The following is a 13399-nucleotide window of genomic DNA, read 5'->3' on the forward strand; positions in this document are numbered from 1 at the left end:
TTTCAACGAAAATTACACATTCCCTCGACTTGTTCCGGTATGCTGTGGGTATCGTTATTCCCTCTACGTTCTGTGAGTTATGACCAGTGCTCTTTCATTATGCTAGAAAAATGAAACTATTACATTTTCTTTATATTTTCTTTCTATCGTTGTCCACGCGTGATGACACGAAATGTCTTTTCATTCAGAGATGGGGGCAAGCTAAACCTGAAAAAATGCATAGCGGCAACTTTTAAACGGATCGTCTGATTTTCTTCAGCCTTTGCTGTTGTGTTCAACTGATGGTGCTGTATTTCCCTCAATCCACAATATATATGAATTTCATGCTGCTTTACAAGTTGACGCATTGAATTGTGAATGAAGGCATGCTATCAGCAGGGAGGTGTGTCTTCCCACCTCCCTGCTATCAGAGAGCAAAGTTCAATTGAGTCTCTTCCGTCAGACCGACAGTCAATAATCACAAAACGTCTTCTACCAACCCCCTAGTCTCACGTAATATGGTGCAATGCGCACTGGAGTAAAACGCGACTTATACAAAACTATCTTTTCATTTCCAACTAGTCCATGAAGAAAAATCAACCTTTTTATTTCACTGTACTAGTACTTCATGTAGTGAACATAACTATATATCTTTCCTGTGCGTTTGATACATCGTGCTGTACAATAATTTCTTGTCAAGATAGAACGTAAAAGCAGCATATACTTTCTTCTCCTTCATGTCCTTGCGGTGTTCTGTGGTAAGAAGAGTGCTGCAAGAAATATGACTCCAATGACCTTTCGACTTCTTTGATTAATTCTTTTTTTATTTGTATGTTTTATCAAATCATATCACAAACATGATCAAATGATTTACAACTGATTTGTAATGATTATAAAAAAAAATGAATAAAACACAAAAAGGGAAAAAAGGTGACAAGACGTTGAAAATAACCTCCAATATCGAGTATTACACGTGTATGAATTAAGCCACCGATACAATTCTTTGATTAATTCTTTGTCTTGAAGTGCTAAAACGTAATGAAACAAAGAATGAACAGTTCGTACAGTAGCGGTGAGAAAAAGTTCTCCCCTAAGTATCACAGACAGGTGAATACGCCACTTCCTTTTGTTTACTCAACTCTTTGACCCTGATAATAGCAAATAATATGATATTCATGTTTTGTTTTCGGGGGGGGGGGGGGGAGGGGGGTCTCTTCGACCCATTTTCGCGCGCTCTCCTTTTGTTTTCTTTTCTTTTTTTCTTTCCTGCTATAGTGTCTGTCTCTTCTCCCCTCTCTCTCATTCTCTCTTGCTTGTTCAAGACCGAATATATGATACGTCGTGTCCACTCTTCTCTTGTAACGGCGGTGAGAAAAGTCATACCAACGTCAACAGAACGTAAGACGTCCACACACATTGCTATTTAGCTTTTCGCCACCCTGCATGATAGCATAATTAGGCCCTATATATATATAGGCCATATATAGGCCCTGGGTCTCCAGTGAATGTACACTGCACAGGTGACATCAAGTCCAATCTCGTGAAGACACCTGTATTTCACCTGCATTTCTGTAACAGCCTATATCTGCCACGATCATGTCGGCACCAGACGATAACAGCGACAAGCGGGCTCGCTTGTACTTCATCTGCATACCCCGCAGTGGTTCCACGTCCATGCTCAAATGTCTGAGCTTCTTCAACGAGAGCGAGGTCTGGTTCGAGCCCTTTGTCATCTGCCGCATCGTGAGGAAGGCGTACGGTTGGACCACGGGCAAGTCACTCCCGACCGACTGGGACGAGGCACTATCTGACGAATTCGACAGAGCTGCAGTCGCTATGCAAACCGTAAGCCAGCTTCCACTCACCGGCGGGAAGCATTTCGCGTGAGTAGTCTGACTTGGTGTGTTTCAGGCAGAGAAATATGGCCTCATGAAATTCCTCTTTATACATGTTGTCGTTATGAACACATTATATCCAAATCTATACAAACATTTACATCTTCACTGTGTATCAATTTTGTGTTCAAGCCATAATAGTCCTATTTGGGCCAAGACGGCCGGTTTGACAGCGCGATTTGCTATGCCGATGGCCGAATAAGCTAATATAAGTTGACACTTCACAGTTTTGTTTTTACCCGAGTTTTGCTAAATTTTCAGTGCCATGATCCCGAGACCATGATGGGGGGGGGGGGGGGGGGGTAGGTGATTGGGAGTGACTGTTACTTTTTCGACACATTCAAATACATATAGTAATATTTAAAGCACCGTCTGAAGATAGTGCCTAGATTCGGAACAGTGCGTCGGTCAAGTTTGATTTTTACTGTGTGTGCAAGTTGAAAGGTGAGAGCATGGAGCTTGGCATGGGGTCAATGGCGCTAGCATACTCGGTGGGTTTTGTTATGAATATGCATGTTGGTGAAAAGTGGGTGTGGCCTACGTTGGAAGCTAAAAGTTGCAAGCACTGTTTGGTCGCCCGTCCCGCTTCATCATGCATATTCATCAGGCAGTAAGATACTGTACTAGCACTAGCAGGGAGGTGGACCCTCCCTGGTACTGGTAAGTGCCCCGAACGCTGGATAGGTGCCATAGAATGTAAAAACGTATTGCCGGGAAATGTAAAAATCTCGAAAAATTGCATCAACTGGGGATGTAAAAACGTCTCGCCGGGAGATGGAAAATGTTAAGTTTTGCCGGGAAATGTGAAAACGCTGCAGGGAAATGTAAAAATCATGCATTTCCACGGTATTACGGATACATGTAGATGATGAATATTCATGACGAAGCGGGATGGGTGCCCCAATAGTGCTTACCGCTAAGATGTCTCGAGGCTGGGACCATGCCGTCTGAGGAGGCGAAGGAAGAATAAAGTTTCATTACTTACAGTTTGATTAGTGGTGGTGATTTGCTTCGGTGTCAGAATGTGTGACATGTTGTTAGGCCTCACGCTCCTTTTCCGGGCTCCCATATAAACCTGTGTTAAATGCAGCATATTCCATGAATCATGAAAAATCAATCGAATCATGGAATTTTTTTAAATTGAAGCAGATGAAGGGAAATTTTCTCTGCTTTCAAGCAAACAACATATTTGGGGATGTTGTCCAGCTCTAAAAAAAGTTAAGAGCCTCCATACGAGACTAGTCATCCAGTCACTCTCAAAAATGATAAAAATAGCAAATTACCTCATACATCAATAAAAAATTATTAAAAATACAAAAACCCTGATTCATTCAACTTCTTCATAACCTGCAGAAGCTCCTGTCCTCAAGCAATGTCAAACACTACCAAAAGTGGCAATTTTCCACTTGACTGATTTTTAATGATTTTTTTGGTAAAAAATAACATTACCTCATCTTTGTACTGCCTTCCCGGTAGGCAATGCGCGAGTTGAATTAGGAGCGTGAGGCCTATAGAGCAGTCAAGTGCTTCCAAACACCTTTTGAACGCTTTCATCTTGTAGAGATATTAATTCCGACTACAACGATATAAAACTTTCTACATTTCATGCTTGTTTTCAGCAGAGTGGACCCCATCAAGCTACAATGCACCATGTACTGAAATCCAATCAATGCACCCTTGCTGGCATTATACCTTGGGTTCGGTGAAATTGGATGTAGGGCCCAAATAGACAATAATTCAATGACATTCATTCAGTCCAATTTGAAGGTTTAAATGCTGGATACCCTGAAAACCTCCCAAAATATCAAAATAATTATTCATATTATATCAAGGTAAATATTTAAGTTCAATGAGCAAGAAAGGCAAGTTCAATTTCACTGTTCCATGGAGCATTTGAGCCCACCACCAGGCCATAAATATACTATGATGTACTTTTAAAATACATATCACTGTAAAACTCGATATAAGGGAGGGATTAGAGTTCACAGAGGTTAGAATATGAAGGATAGAATAAGATAGGATGGGAAATGCGGGGGGGGGGGGGGGGGGTTCCAGGACATGCCTACAGAATGGCCCTACATAAGGGCAACAACAGAGAGCATGAGTACAGGTTTATACATTTTATGTTTTGTGGGGTTAGTTAGATGCTTGACTGCTTGGATCTGGAGTCAGAATGCAAGTGTTCTTTATTCACTGTTCTCCAGTATTATTATTCCAACACACTTACATGGTCACAGCCTTATTGACTCGGCCTGTAAAAAGCCAGCATACCACTGGATCATCACCCGCACTCTTGTCCATCTTAATTTCTAACTGTTTGGAATAATGTTTGCTCCACTCTTCCGCATTCATATCCAAATCTTCTTGCTTGTCGCCATAAAACACCCCCCCCCCCTCAAAAAACAACAACAAAGAAAGAAAGAAAGAAAGAAAGAAAGAAAGAAACAGACAAACAAAGAAACAAACAAACAAACAAACACTGTTGTATAAAAACGTTCATGAACAAACCTGCTGGCTCCCTCAGCAGGACCAGAATATTGTGTATGACAGCCTGCAACACAGATATATTATTCATTAAATGTCAGTAAATGACTATGATACTTTGAAAACTGATAGTCCTGCTACATTTTTCTGAGAGAATCATGCTGAGTTCGTTGTTAGAATGAAATGCAATGGAGTGAATGTGTAGACCATGAGTGGTGAATAAATGGCACAAGGCTGGTGCGTGAACATGAATTCGTACAGCAAGGAAACTTCCAACACAAAAAAACCACGGTCTGCATGGGACCAAGCACGTCCATCACAGTTTTTACACAAATAGCTCTCCATTTTCACAGTAAAAGTGAAAATAATACAGTTACACTGTCACTGGGTGCTAGTTTTGAGGTGTACAAGTAAACTTAAGGATATAGGCCCACAGTTAGGATGAGGGGAAGCTAGGCAGGGTGAGGGCTAGGGCGTAAGTTACTCGGTCTAACTTTAGACTAGAGTTCTACACTAGCTTAGACTGGGTTAAATTTGAGCCTTGTTCATATTACTAGGCAGCTAGGGTTAAATTTGGGGTTAGAATCTGATTTTGGGCTGAAATCTTACTTTGGGTTGGCATTTAGGGCTATGGTTTGGATTATAGGGTTAGGGTTAGGGTTAGGTTAGGGTTAGGGTTTGGGTTAGGGCTAGTTAGGGCTAGTTAGGGCTAGTTAGGGCTAGTTAGGGTTAGTTAGGGTTAGGGTTAGGTAGGGTTAGGTTAGGGTTTTAGGGTTAGTACAGGGTTAGGGTTAATAGGGTTTTAGGGTTAGGGTTTTAACAGCTAGGGTTAAATTTGGGGTTAGAATCTGATTTGGGGCTGAAATCTAACTTTGGGTCGGCAATGGATTCAACTTTAGGGCTATGGTTAGAGTTGGGTTAGGGTTTGGGTTTGGGTTAGGGTTAGGGTAAGGGTTTTAAAAGCTAATGTTAGGGTTAAATTTGGGGTTAGAATCTGATTTGGGGCTGAAATCTAACTTTGGGTCGGCAATGTATTCAACTTTAGTTCTATGGTAAGAGTTGAGGGCAAGGGCTACCTTAGAAATAGGACTACACTTGTTTACTAGTGGCCTGACTTACCCCTTAAAGAATATTTCCGAAGTTAAGCTAGCAGGTACCATGGCAGTAACCCCGGGAACCTTCCCGTACACTCTGCATGCCGTTTGCTGGCGAGAACATCGCATTCTAGCAGACGACTCTCATGCCCACTGCCTACCAGTCTCACAGTATAGGCCTCACGCTCCTTTTCCGGGCTCCCATATAAACCTGTGTTAAATGCAGCATATTCCATGAATCATGAAAAATCAATCGAATCATGGAATTTTTTTAAATTGAAGCAGATGAAGGGAAATTTTCTCTGCTTTCAAGCAAACAACATATTTGGGGATGTTGTCCAGCTCTAAAAAAAGTTAAGAGCCTCCATACGAGACTAGTCATCCAGTCACTCTCAAAAATGATAAAAATAGCAAATTACCTCATACATCAATAAAAAATTATTAAAAATACAAAAACCCTGATTCATTCAACTTCTTCATAACCTGCAGAAGCTCCTGTCCTCAAGCAATGTCAAACACTACCAAAAGTGGCAATTTTCCACTTGACTGATTTTTAATGATTTTTTTGGTAAAAAATAACATTACCTCATCTTTGTACTGCCTTCCCGGTAGGCAATGCGCGAGTTGAATTAGGAGCGTGAGGCCTATAGAGCAGTCAAGTGCTTCCAAACACCTTTTGAACGCTTTCATCTTGTAGAGATATTAATTCCGACTACAACGATATAAAACTTTCTACATTTCATGCTTGTTTTCAGCAGAGTGGACCCCATCAAGCTACAATGCACCATGTACTGAAATCCAATCAATGCACCCTTGCTGGCATTATACCTTGGGTTCGGTGAAATTGGATGTAGGGCCCAAATAGACAATAATTCAATGACATTCATTCAGTCCAATTTGAAGGTTTAAATGCTGGATACCCTGAAAACCTCCCAAAATATCAAAATAATTATTCATATTATATCAAGGTAAATATTTAAGTTCAATGAGCAAGAAAGGCAAGTTCAATTTCACTGTTCCATGGAGCATTTGAGCCCACCACCAGGCCATAAATATACTATGATGTACTTTTAAAATACATATCACTGTAAAACTCGATATAAGGGAGGGATTAGAGTTCACAGAGGTTAGAATATGAAGGATAGAATAAGATAGGATGGGAAATGCGGGGGGGGGGGGGGGGGGGGGTTCCAGGACATGCCTACAGAATGGCCCTACATAAGGGCAACAACAGAGAGCATGAGTACAGGTTTATACATTTTATGTTTTGTGGGGTTAGTTAGATGCTTGACTGCTTGGATCTGGAGTCAGAATGCAAGTGTTCTTTATTCACTGTTCTCCAGTATTATTATTCCAACACACTTACATGGTCACAGCCTTATTGACTCGGCCTGTAAAAAGCCAGCATACCACTGGATCATCACCCGCACTCTTGTCCATCTTAATTTCTAACTGTTTGGAATAATGTTTGCTCCACTCTTCCGCATTCATATCCAAATCTTCTTGCTTGTCGCCATAAAACACCCCCCCCCCCCTCAAAAAACAACAACAAAGAAAGAAAGAAAGAAAGAAAGAAAGAAAGAAACAGACAAACAAAGAAACAAACAAACAAACAAACACTGTTGTATAAAAACGTTCATGAACAAACCTGCTGGCTCCCTCAGCAGGACCAGAATATTGTGTATGACAGCCTGCAACACAGATATATTATTCATTAAATGTCAGTAAATGACTATGATACTTTGAAAACTGATAGTCCTGCTACATTTTTCTGAGAGAATCATGCTGAGTTCGTTGTTAGAATGAAATGCAATGGAGTGAATGTGTAGACCATGAGTGGTGAATAAATGGCACAAGGCTGGTGCGTGAACATGAATTCGTACAGCAAGGAAACTTCCAACACAAAAAAACCACGGTCTGCATGGGACCAAGCACGTCCATCACAGTTTTTACACAAATAGCTCTCCATTTTCACAGTAAAAGTGAAAATAATACAGTTACACTGTCACTGGGTGCTAGTTTTGAGGTGTACAAGTAAACTTAAGGATATAGGCCCACAGTTAGGATGAGGGGAAGCTAGGCAGGGTGAGGGCTAGGGCGTAAGTTACTCGGTCTAACTTTAGACTAGAGTTCTACACTAGCTTAGACTGGGTTAAATTTGAGCCTTGTTCATATTACTAGGCAGCTAGGGTTAAATTTGGGGTTAGAATCTGATTTTGGGCTGAAATCTTACTTTGGGTTGGCATTTAGGGCTATGGTTTGGATTATAGGGTTAGGGTTAGGGTTAGGTTAGGGTTAGGGTTTGGGTTAGGGCTAGTTAGGGCTAGTTAGGGCTAGTTAGGGCTAGTTAGGGTTAGTTAGGGTTAGGGTTAGGTAGGGTTAGGTTAGGGTTTTAGGGTTAGTACAGGGTTAGGGTTAATAGGGTTTTAGGGTTAGGGTTTTAACAGCTAGGGTTAAATTTGGGGTTAGAATCTGATTTGGGGCTGAAATCTAACTTTGGGTCGGCAATGGATTCAACTTTAGGGCTATGGTTAGAGTTGGGTTAGGGTTTGGGTTTGGGTTAGGGTTAGGGTAAGGGTTTTAAAAGCTAATGTTAGGGTTAAATTTGGGGTTAGAATCTGATTTGGGGCTGAAATCTAACTTTGGGTCGGCAATGTATTCAACTTTAGTTCTATGGTAAGAGTTGAGGGCAAGGGCTACCTTAGAAATAGGACTACACTTGTTTACTAGTGGCCTGACTTACCCCTTAAAGAATATTTCCGAAGTTAAGCTAGCAGGTACCATGGCAGTAACCCCGGGAACCTTCCCGTACACTCTGCATGCCGTTTGCTGGCGAGAACATCGCATTCTAGCAGACGACTCTCATGCCCACTGCCTACCAGTCTCACAGTATAGGCCTCACGCTCCTTTTCCGGGCTCCCATATAAACCTGTGTTAAATGCAGCATATTCCATGAATCATGAAAAATCAATCGAATCATGGAATTTTTTTAAATTGAAGCAGATGAAGGGAAATTTTCTCTGCTTTCAAGCAAACAACATATTTGGGGATGTTGTCCAGCTCTAAAAAAAGTTAAGAGCCTCCATACGAGACTAGTCATCCAGTCACTCTCAAAAATGATAAAAATAGCAAATTACCTCATACATCAATAAAAAATTATTAAAAATACAAAAACCCTGATTCATTCAACTTCTTCATAACCTGCAGAAGCTCCTGTCCTCAAGCAATGTCAAACACTACCAAAAGTGGCAATTTTCCACTTGACTGATTTTTAATGATTTTTTTGGTAAAAAATAACATTACCTCATCTTTGTACTGCCTTCCCGGTAGGCAATGCGCGAGTTGAATTAGGAGCGTGAGGCCTATAGAGCAGTCAAGTGCTTCCAAACACCTTTTGAACGCTTTCATCTTGTAGAGATATTAATTCCGACTACAACGATATAAAACTTTCTACATTTCATGCTTGTTTTCAGCAGAGTGGACCCCATCAAGCTACAATGCACCATGTACTGAAATCCAATCAATGCACCCTTGCTGGCATTATACCTTGGGTTCGGTGAAATTGGATGTAGGGCCCAAATAGACAATAATTCAATGACATTCATTCAGTCCAATTTGAAGGTTTAAATGCTGGATACCCTGAAAACCTCCCAAAATATCAAAATAATTATTCATATTATATCAAGGTAAATATTTAAGTTCAATGAGCAAGAAAGGCAAGTTCAATTTCACTGTTCCATGGAGCATTTGAGCCCACCACCAGGCCATAAATATACTATGATGTACTTTTAAAATACATATCACTGTAAAACTCGATATAAGGGAGGGATTAGAGTTCACAGAGGTTAGAATATGAAGGATAGAATAAGATAGGATGGGAAATGCGGGGGGGGGGGGGGGGGGTTCCAGGACATGCCTACAGAATGGCCCTACATAAGGGCAACAACAGAGAGCATGAGTACAGGTTTATACATTTTATGTTTTGTGGGGTTAGTTAGATGCTTGACTGCTTGGATCTGGAGTCAGAATGCAAGTGTTCTTTATTCACTGTTCTCCAGTATTATTATTCCAACACACTTACATGGTCACAGCCTTATTGACTCGGCCTGTAAAAAGCCAGCATACCACTGGATCATCACCCGCACTCTTGTCCATCTTAATTTCTAACTGTTTGGAATAATGTTTGCTCCACTCTTCCGCATTCATATCCAAATCTTCTTGCTTGTCGCCATAAAACACCCCCCCCCCCCCTCAAAAAACAACAACAAAGAAAGAAAGAAAGAAAGAAAGAAAGAAAGAAACAGACAAACAAAGAAACAAACAAACAAACAAACACTGTTGTATAAAAACGTTCATGAACAAACCTGCTGGCTCCCTCAGCAGGACCAGAATATTGTGTATGACAGCCTGCAACACAGATATATTATTCATTAAATGTCAGTAAATGACTATGATACTTTGAAAACTGATAGTCCTGCTACATTTTTCTGAGAGAATCATGCTGAGTTCGTTGTTAGAATGAAATGCAATGGAGTGAATGTGTAGACCATGAGTGGTGAATAAATGGCACAAGGCTGGTGCGTGAACATGAATTCGTACAGCAAGGAAACTTCCAACACAAAAAAACCACGGTCTGCATGGGACCAAGCACGTCCATCACAGTTTTTACACAAATAGCTCTCCATTTTCACAGTAAAAGTGAAAATAATACAGTTACACTGTCACTGGGTGCTAGTTTTGAGGTGTACAAGTAAACTTAAGGATATAGGCCCACAGTTAGGATGAGGGGAAGCTAGGCAGGGTGAGGGCTAGGGCGTAAGTTACTCGGTCTAACTTTAGACTAGAGTTCTACACTAGCTTAGACTGGGTTAAATTTGAGCCTTGTTCATATTACTAGGCAGCTAGGGTTAAATTTGGGGTTAGAATCTGATTTTGGGCTGAAATCTTACTTTGGGTTGGCATTTAGGGCTATGGTTTGGATTATAGGGTTAGGGTTAGGGTTAGGTTAGGGTTAGGGTTTGGGTTAGGGCTAGTTAGGGCTAGTTAGGGCTAGTTAGGGCTAGTTAGGGTTAGTTAGGGTTAGGGTTAGGTAGGGTTAGGTTAGGGTTTTAGGGTTAGTACAGGGTTAGGGTTAATAGGGTTTTAGGGTTAGGGTTTTAACAGCTAGGGTTAAATTTGGGGTTAGAATCTGATTTGGGGCTGAAATCTAACTTTGGGTCGGCAATGGATTCAACTTTAGGGCTATGGTTAGAGTTGGGTTAGGGTTTGGGTTTGGGTTAGGGTTAGGGTAAGGGTTTTAAAAGCTAATGTTAGGGTTAAATTTGGGGTTAGAATCTGATTTGGGGCTGAAATCTAACTTTGGGTCGGCAATGTATTCAACTTTAGTTCTATGGTAAGAGTTGAGGGCAAGGGCTACCTTAGAAATAGGACTACACTTGTTTACTAGTGGCCTGACTTACCCCTTAAAGAATATTTCCGAAGTTAAGCTAGCAGGTACCATGGCAGTAACCCCGGGAACCTTCCCGTACACTCTGCATGCCGTTTGCTGGCGAGAACATCGCATTCTAGCAGACGACTCTCATGCCCACTGCCTACCAGTCTCACAGTATAGGCCTCACGCTCCTTTTCCGGGCTCCCATATAAACCTGTGTTAAATGCAGCATATTCCATGAATCATGAAAAATCAATCGAATCATGGAATTTTTTTAAATTGAAGCAGATGAAGGGAAATTTTCTCTGCTTTCAAGCAAACAACAAATTTGGGGATGTTGTCCAGCTCTAAAAAAAGTTAAGAGCCTCCATACGAGACTAGTCATCCAGTCACTCTCAAAAATGATAAAAATAGCAAATTACCTCATACATCAATAAAAAATTATTAAAAATACAAACACCCTGATTCATTCAACTTCTTCATAACCTGCAGAAGCTCCTGTCCTCAAGCAATGTCAAACACTACCAAAAGTGGCAATTTTCCACTTGACTGATTTTTAATGATTTTTTGGGTAAAAAATAACATTACCTCATCTTTGTACTGCCTTCCCGGTAGGCAATGCGCGAGTTGAATTAGGAGCGTGAGGCCTATAAGACCGGAGTGGCATTGCTTTCTGCTGTCAGTCTTGTTGGACCTCGTTAGGCCGAGACGTCACTTGAGAGCACTGATGAGTTCTGACATTGTCGCCTTGAGGCTCTTGACATTCTATCTCAGTCATAATTTTATTCTGTCATTATGAAATGATAGGCCTGAGCCCCGGGCCTGATCACTGGTAGGCGAACCCCTTCGACCCCTCTGCTATAGCCCCTTGGCTAAGGCAGAGTGTACCTTCTCTCAACTGACTTATACTTTCCGTCGAATTCTTCATGGAAGGTGTGGTTGCGATAAAGAATCTGGCGCTTTTCCTAAATTTAGTGACAGACGGAATAAATTGCCATGATTATATCTTTTTCACACCTCAGGTTTTCTCAAGTGAAGAAGGCCATCGACGATTCCTCCAAGAAAGTCGTGATAGTCAAGGACATGGCGACATCGTTTAACAAGCGCTTGCAGTATTTGCCGTCCAAAGCTTCGGGCTTCAAGTTCGTCTTCATCATCAGAGATCCGTATCGTGCCATCTCATCCTTCAGGAAGGCAACGATTGGTGCATGGAGGAAGCTGGACAAGTTCCACGGCGAGGACAAGGACTTCGATCTGCAGGTCGACGACCCTTACTACGCCAGTCAGCGCACCTGTTTCGAGAAGCTGCACACGGTATGGCAGCACGTGCGGAAAGAACTAGACCCCGACCCGCTGGTCATCGACACGGAGGACTTCTTAGCTAATCCTAAGCCGTTTCTGCAGAAGATCTGCGCAGAAGCCGGCCTGCCTTACCACGAGGGACTTCTCCGGTGGGACGCGTCCACGGATCCAATCATGAAATGGAAGAATCCCGGTGGCGTGACCCAGATGATGGACAACAGTCTGTCCGACTTCCACGGGACGGCGATCACCAGCTCGTGCTTCATTCCGAGAACGTCGAGCAGGCCTAGGCCTGAGAGATCCAGTCTGACTGAGGATGTACTCTCAGCCGTCGATCGGGGGATGAAATTCTACGAGGAAGTCTACCAAAGTAGATTCACTCCGTAAAGCAACTTAAAGATCAATCGTAAAGACTACTACGAAGATCATTATTGTTGCTTATATTCTCTCTCTCCCAGTTTGAATTTTCTCTCTTAAAAGAGCATGATTCATTGGTGGATATAGGGAACTGCAATATTTTGTTTGTTGTCGACTTACAATGATCTAGAGTATATGCTTGTTTCACAAAATGCGTATTTGGGCGTTACGATTTGTACATTTATCAATGTATCTTGTTTGTCAAGCCAAATGAGAACATCTCACACGTGCATAATGCAAGAGGGAATACAAATGATGGCAATTCACGTCGATCAACTCTTCCACTCAGAGTCAATCAACTCTTACAGTACTACATTTTGTATATCTCCAATCATAGCTTGCTATACGTGTTCAGTCTTTGACAGTGACATTCAAACAAAAAAGTCTCAAAATTGTCAACAGGGTGAGGTTTTCGTGATGGAATTACTCACAGTCGCTCGTTGATTCAAACAAAAATCAATAACCCCTCTAACGTGGAGGTTTACTGGAAATAACGTGTTCTTTACACGATATAGCGCTGTAACAAATCATGACTGTGACCTTGGAATGTCTGTATTTTGTTTGTTTGTTTGTTTGTTTGTTTGTTTCATAACTAACATTAATGTACTAGTTGCGGCTGAAAGTATAGTACAAGTCATATTTTAGAGTCTGCCAAAATTCTCGTGTCTTGTTGAATTGTTCTTAATTAGCTGACAGAACTGAGCCTTGACCTTTCTTCTGAAATAGTATGCCCGTTATGTAATGTTGATTTTTTTTTTTTTTTTTTTTGGGGGGGGGGGTTCTCATTCAAAGTCAGT

At 41.5% G+C, this 13399-nt stretch overlaps 1 protein-coding gene across 1 annotated transcript; it reads left to right on the forward strand.

Annotated features, from left to right (window-relative positions):
• Nucleotides 1-1440: 1440 nt before the first annotated feature.
• On the forward strand, nucleotides 1441-13360 carry LOC139736380 (uncharacterized). The gene is made up of 2 exons (XM_071647135.1): nucleotides 1441-1862; nucleotides 11906-13360. Exons 1-2 carry the CDS (start codon nucleotides 1576-1578, stop codon nucleotides 12570-12572), a joined length of 954 nt encoding a protein of 317 aa, XP_071503236.1. The 5' UTR covers nucleotides 1441-1575; the 3' UTR covers nucleotides 12573-13360.
• The last annotated feature ends 39 nt before the right edge of the window (nucleotides 13361-13399 follow it).

Source organism: Diadema antillarum, unplaced genomic scaffold (assembly GCF_040938485.1).
Source record: "Diadema antillarum isolate AM-2024a unplaced genomic scaffold, OU_Dant_1.0 seq00000642_RagTag, whole genome shotgun sequence".
NCBI lineage: Eukaryota > Metazoa > Echinodermata > Echinoidea > Diadematoida > Diadematidae > Diadema > Diadema antillarum.

Bases quoted from the DNA above. Each gene is read 5' to 3' on its own strand.
- LOC139736380 (XM_071647135.1), top strand. From the start codon at position 1,576: ATGTCGGCACCAGACGATAACAGCGACAAGCGGGCTCGCTTGTACTTC. The intron at 1,863-11,905 runs GTGAGTAGTCTG...TTCACACCTCAG, and splicing joins ACCGGCGGGAAGCATTTCGC to GTTTTCTCAAGTGAAGAAGG.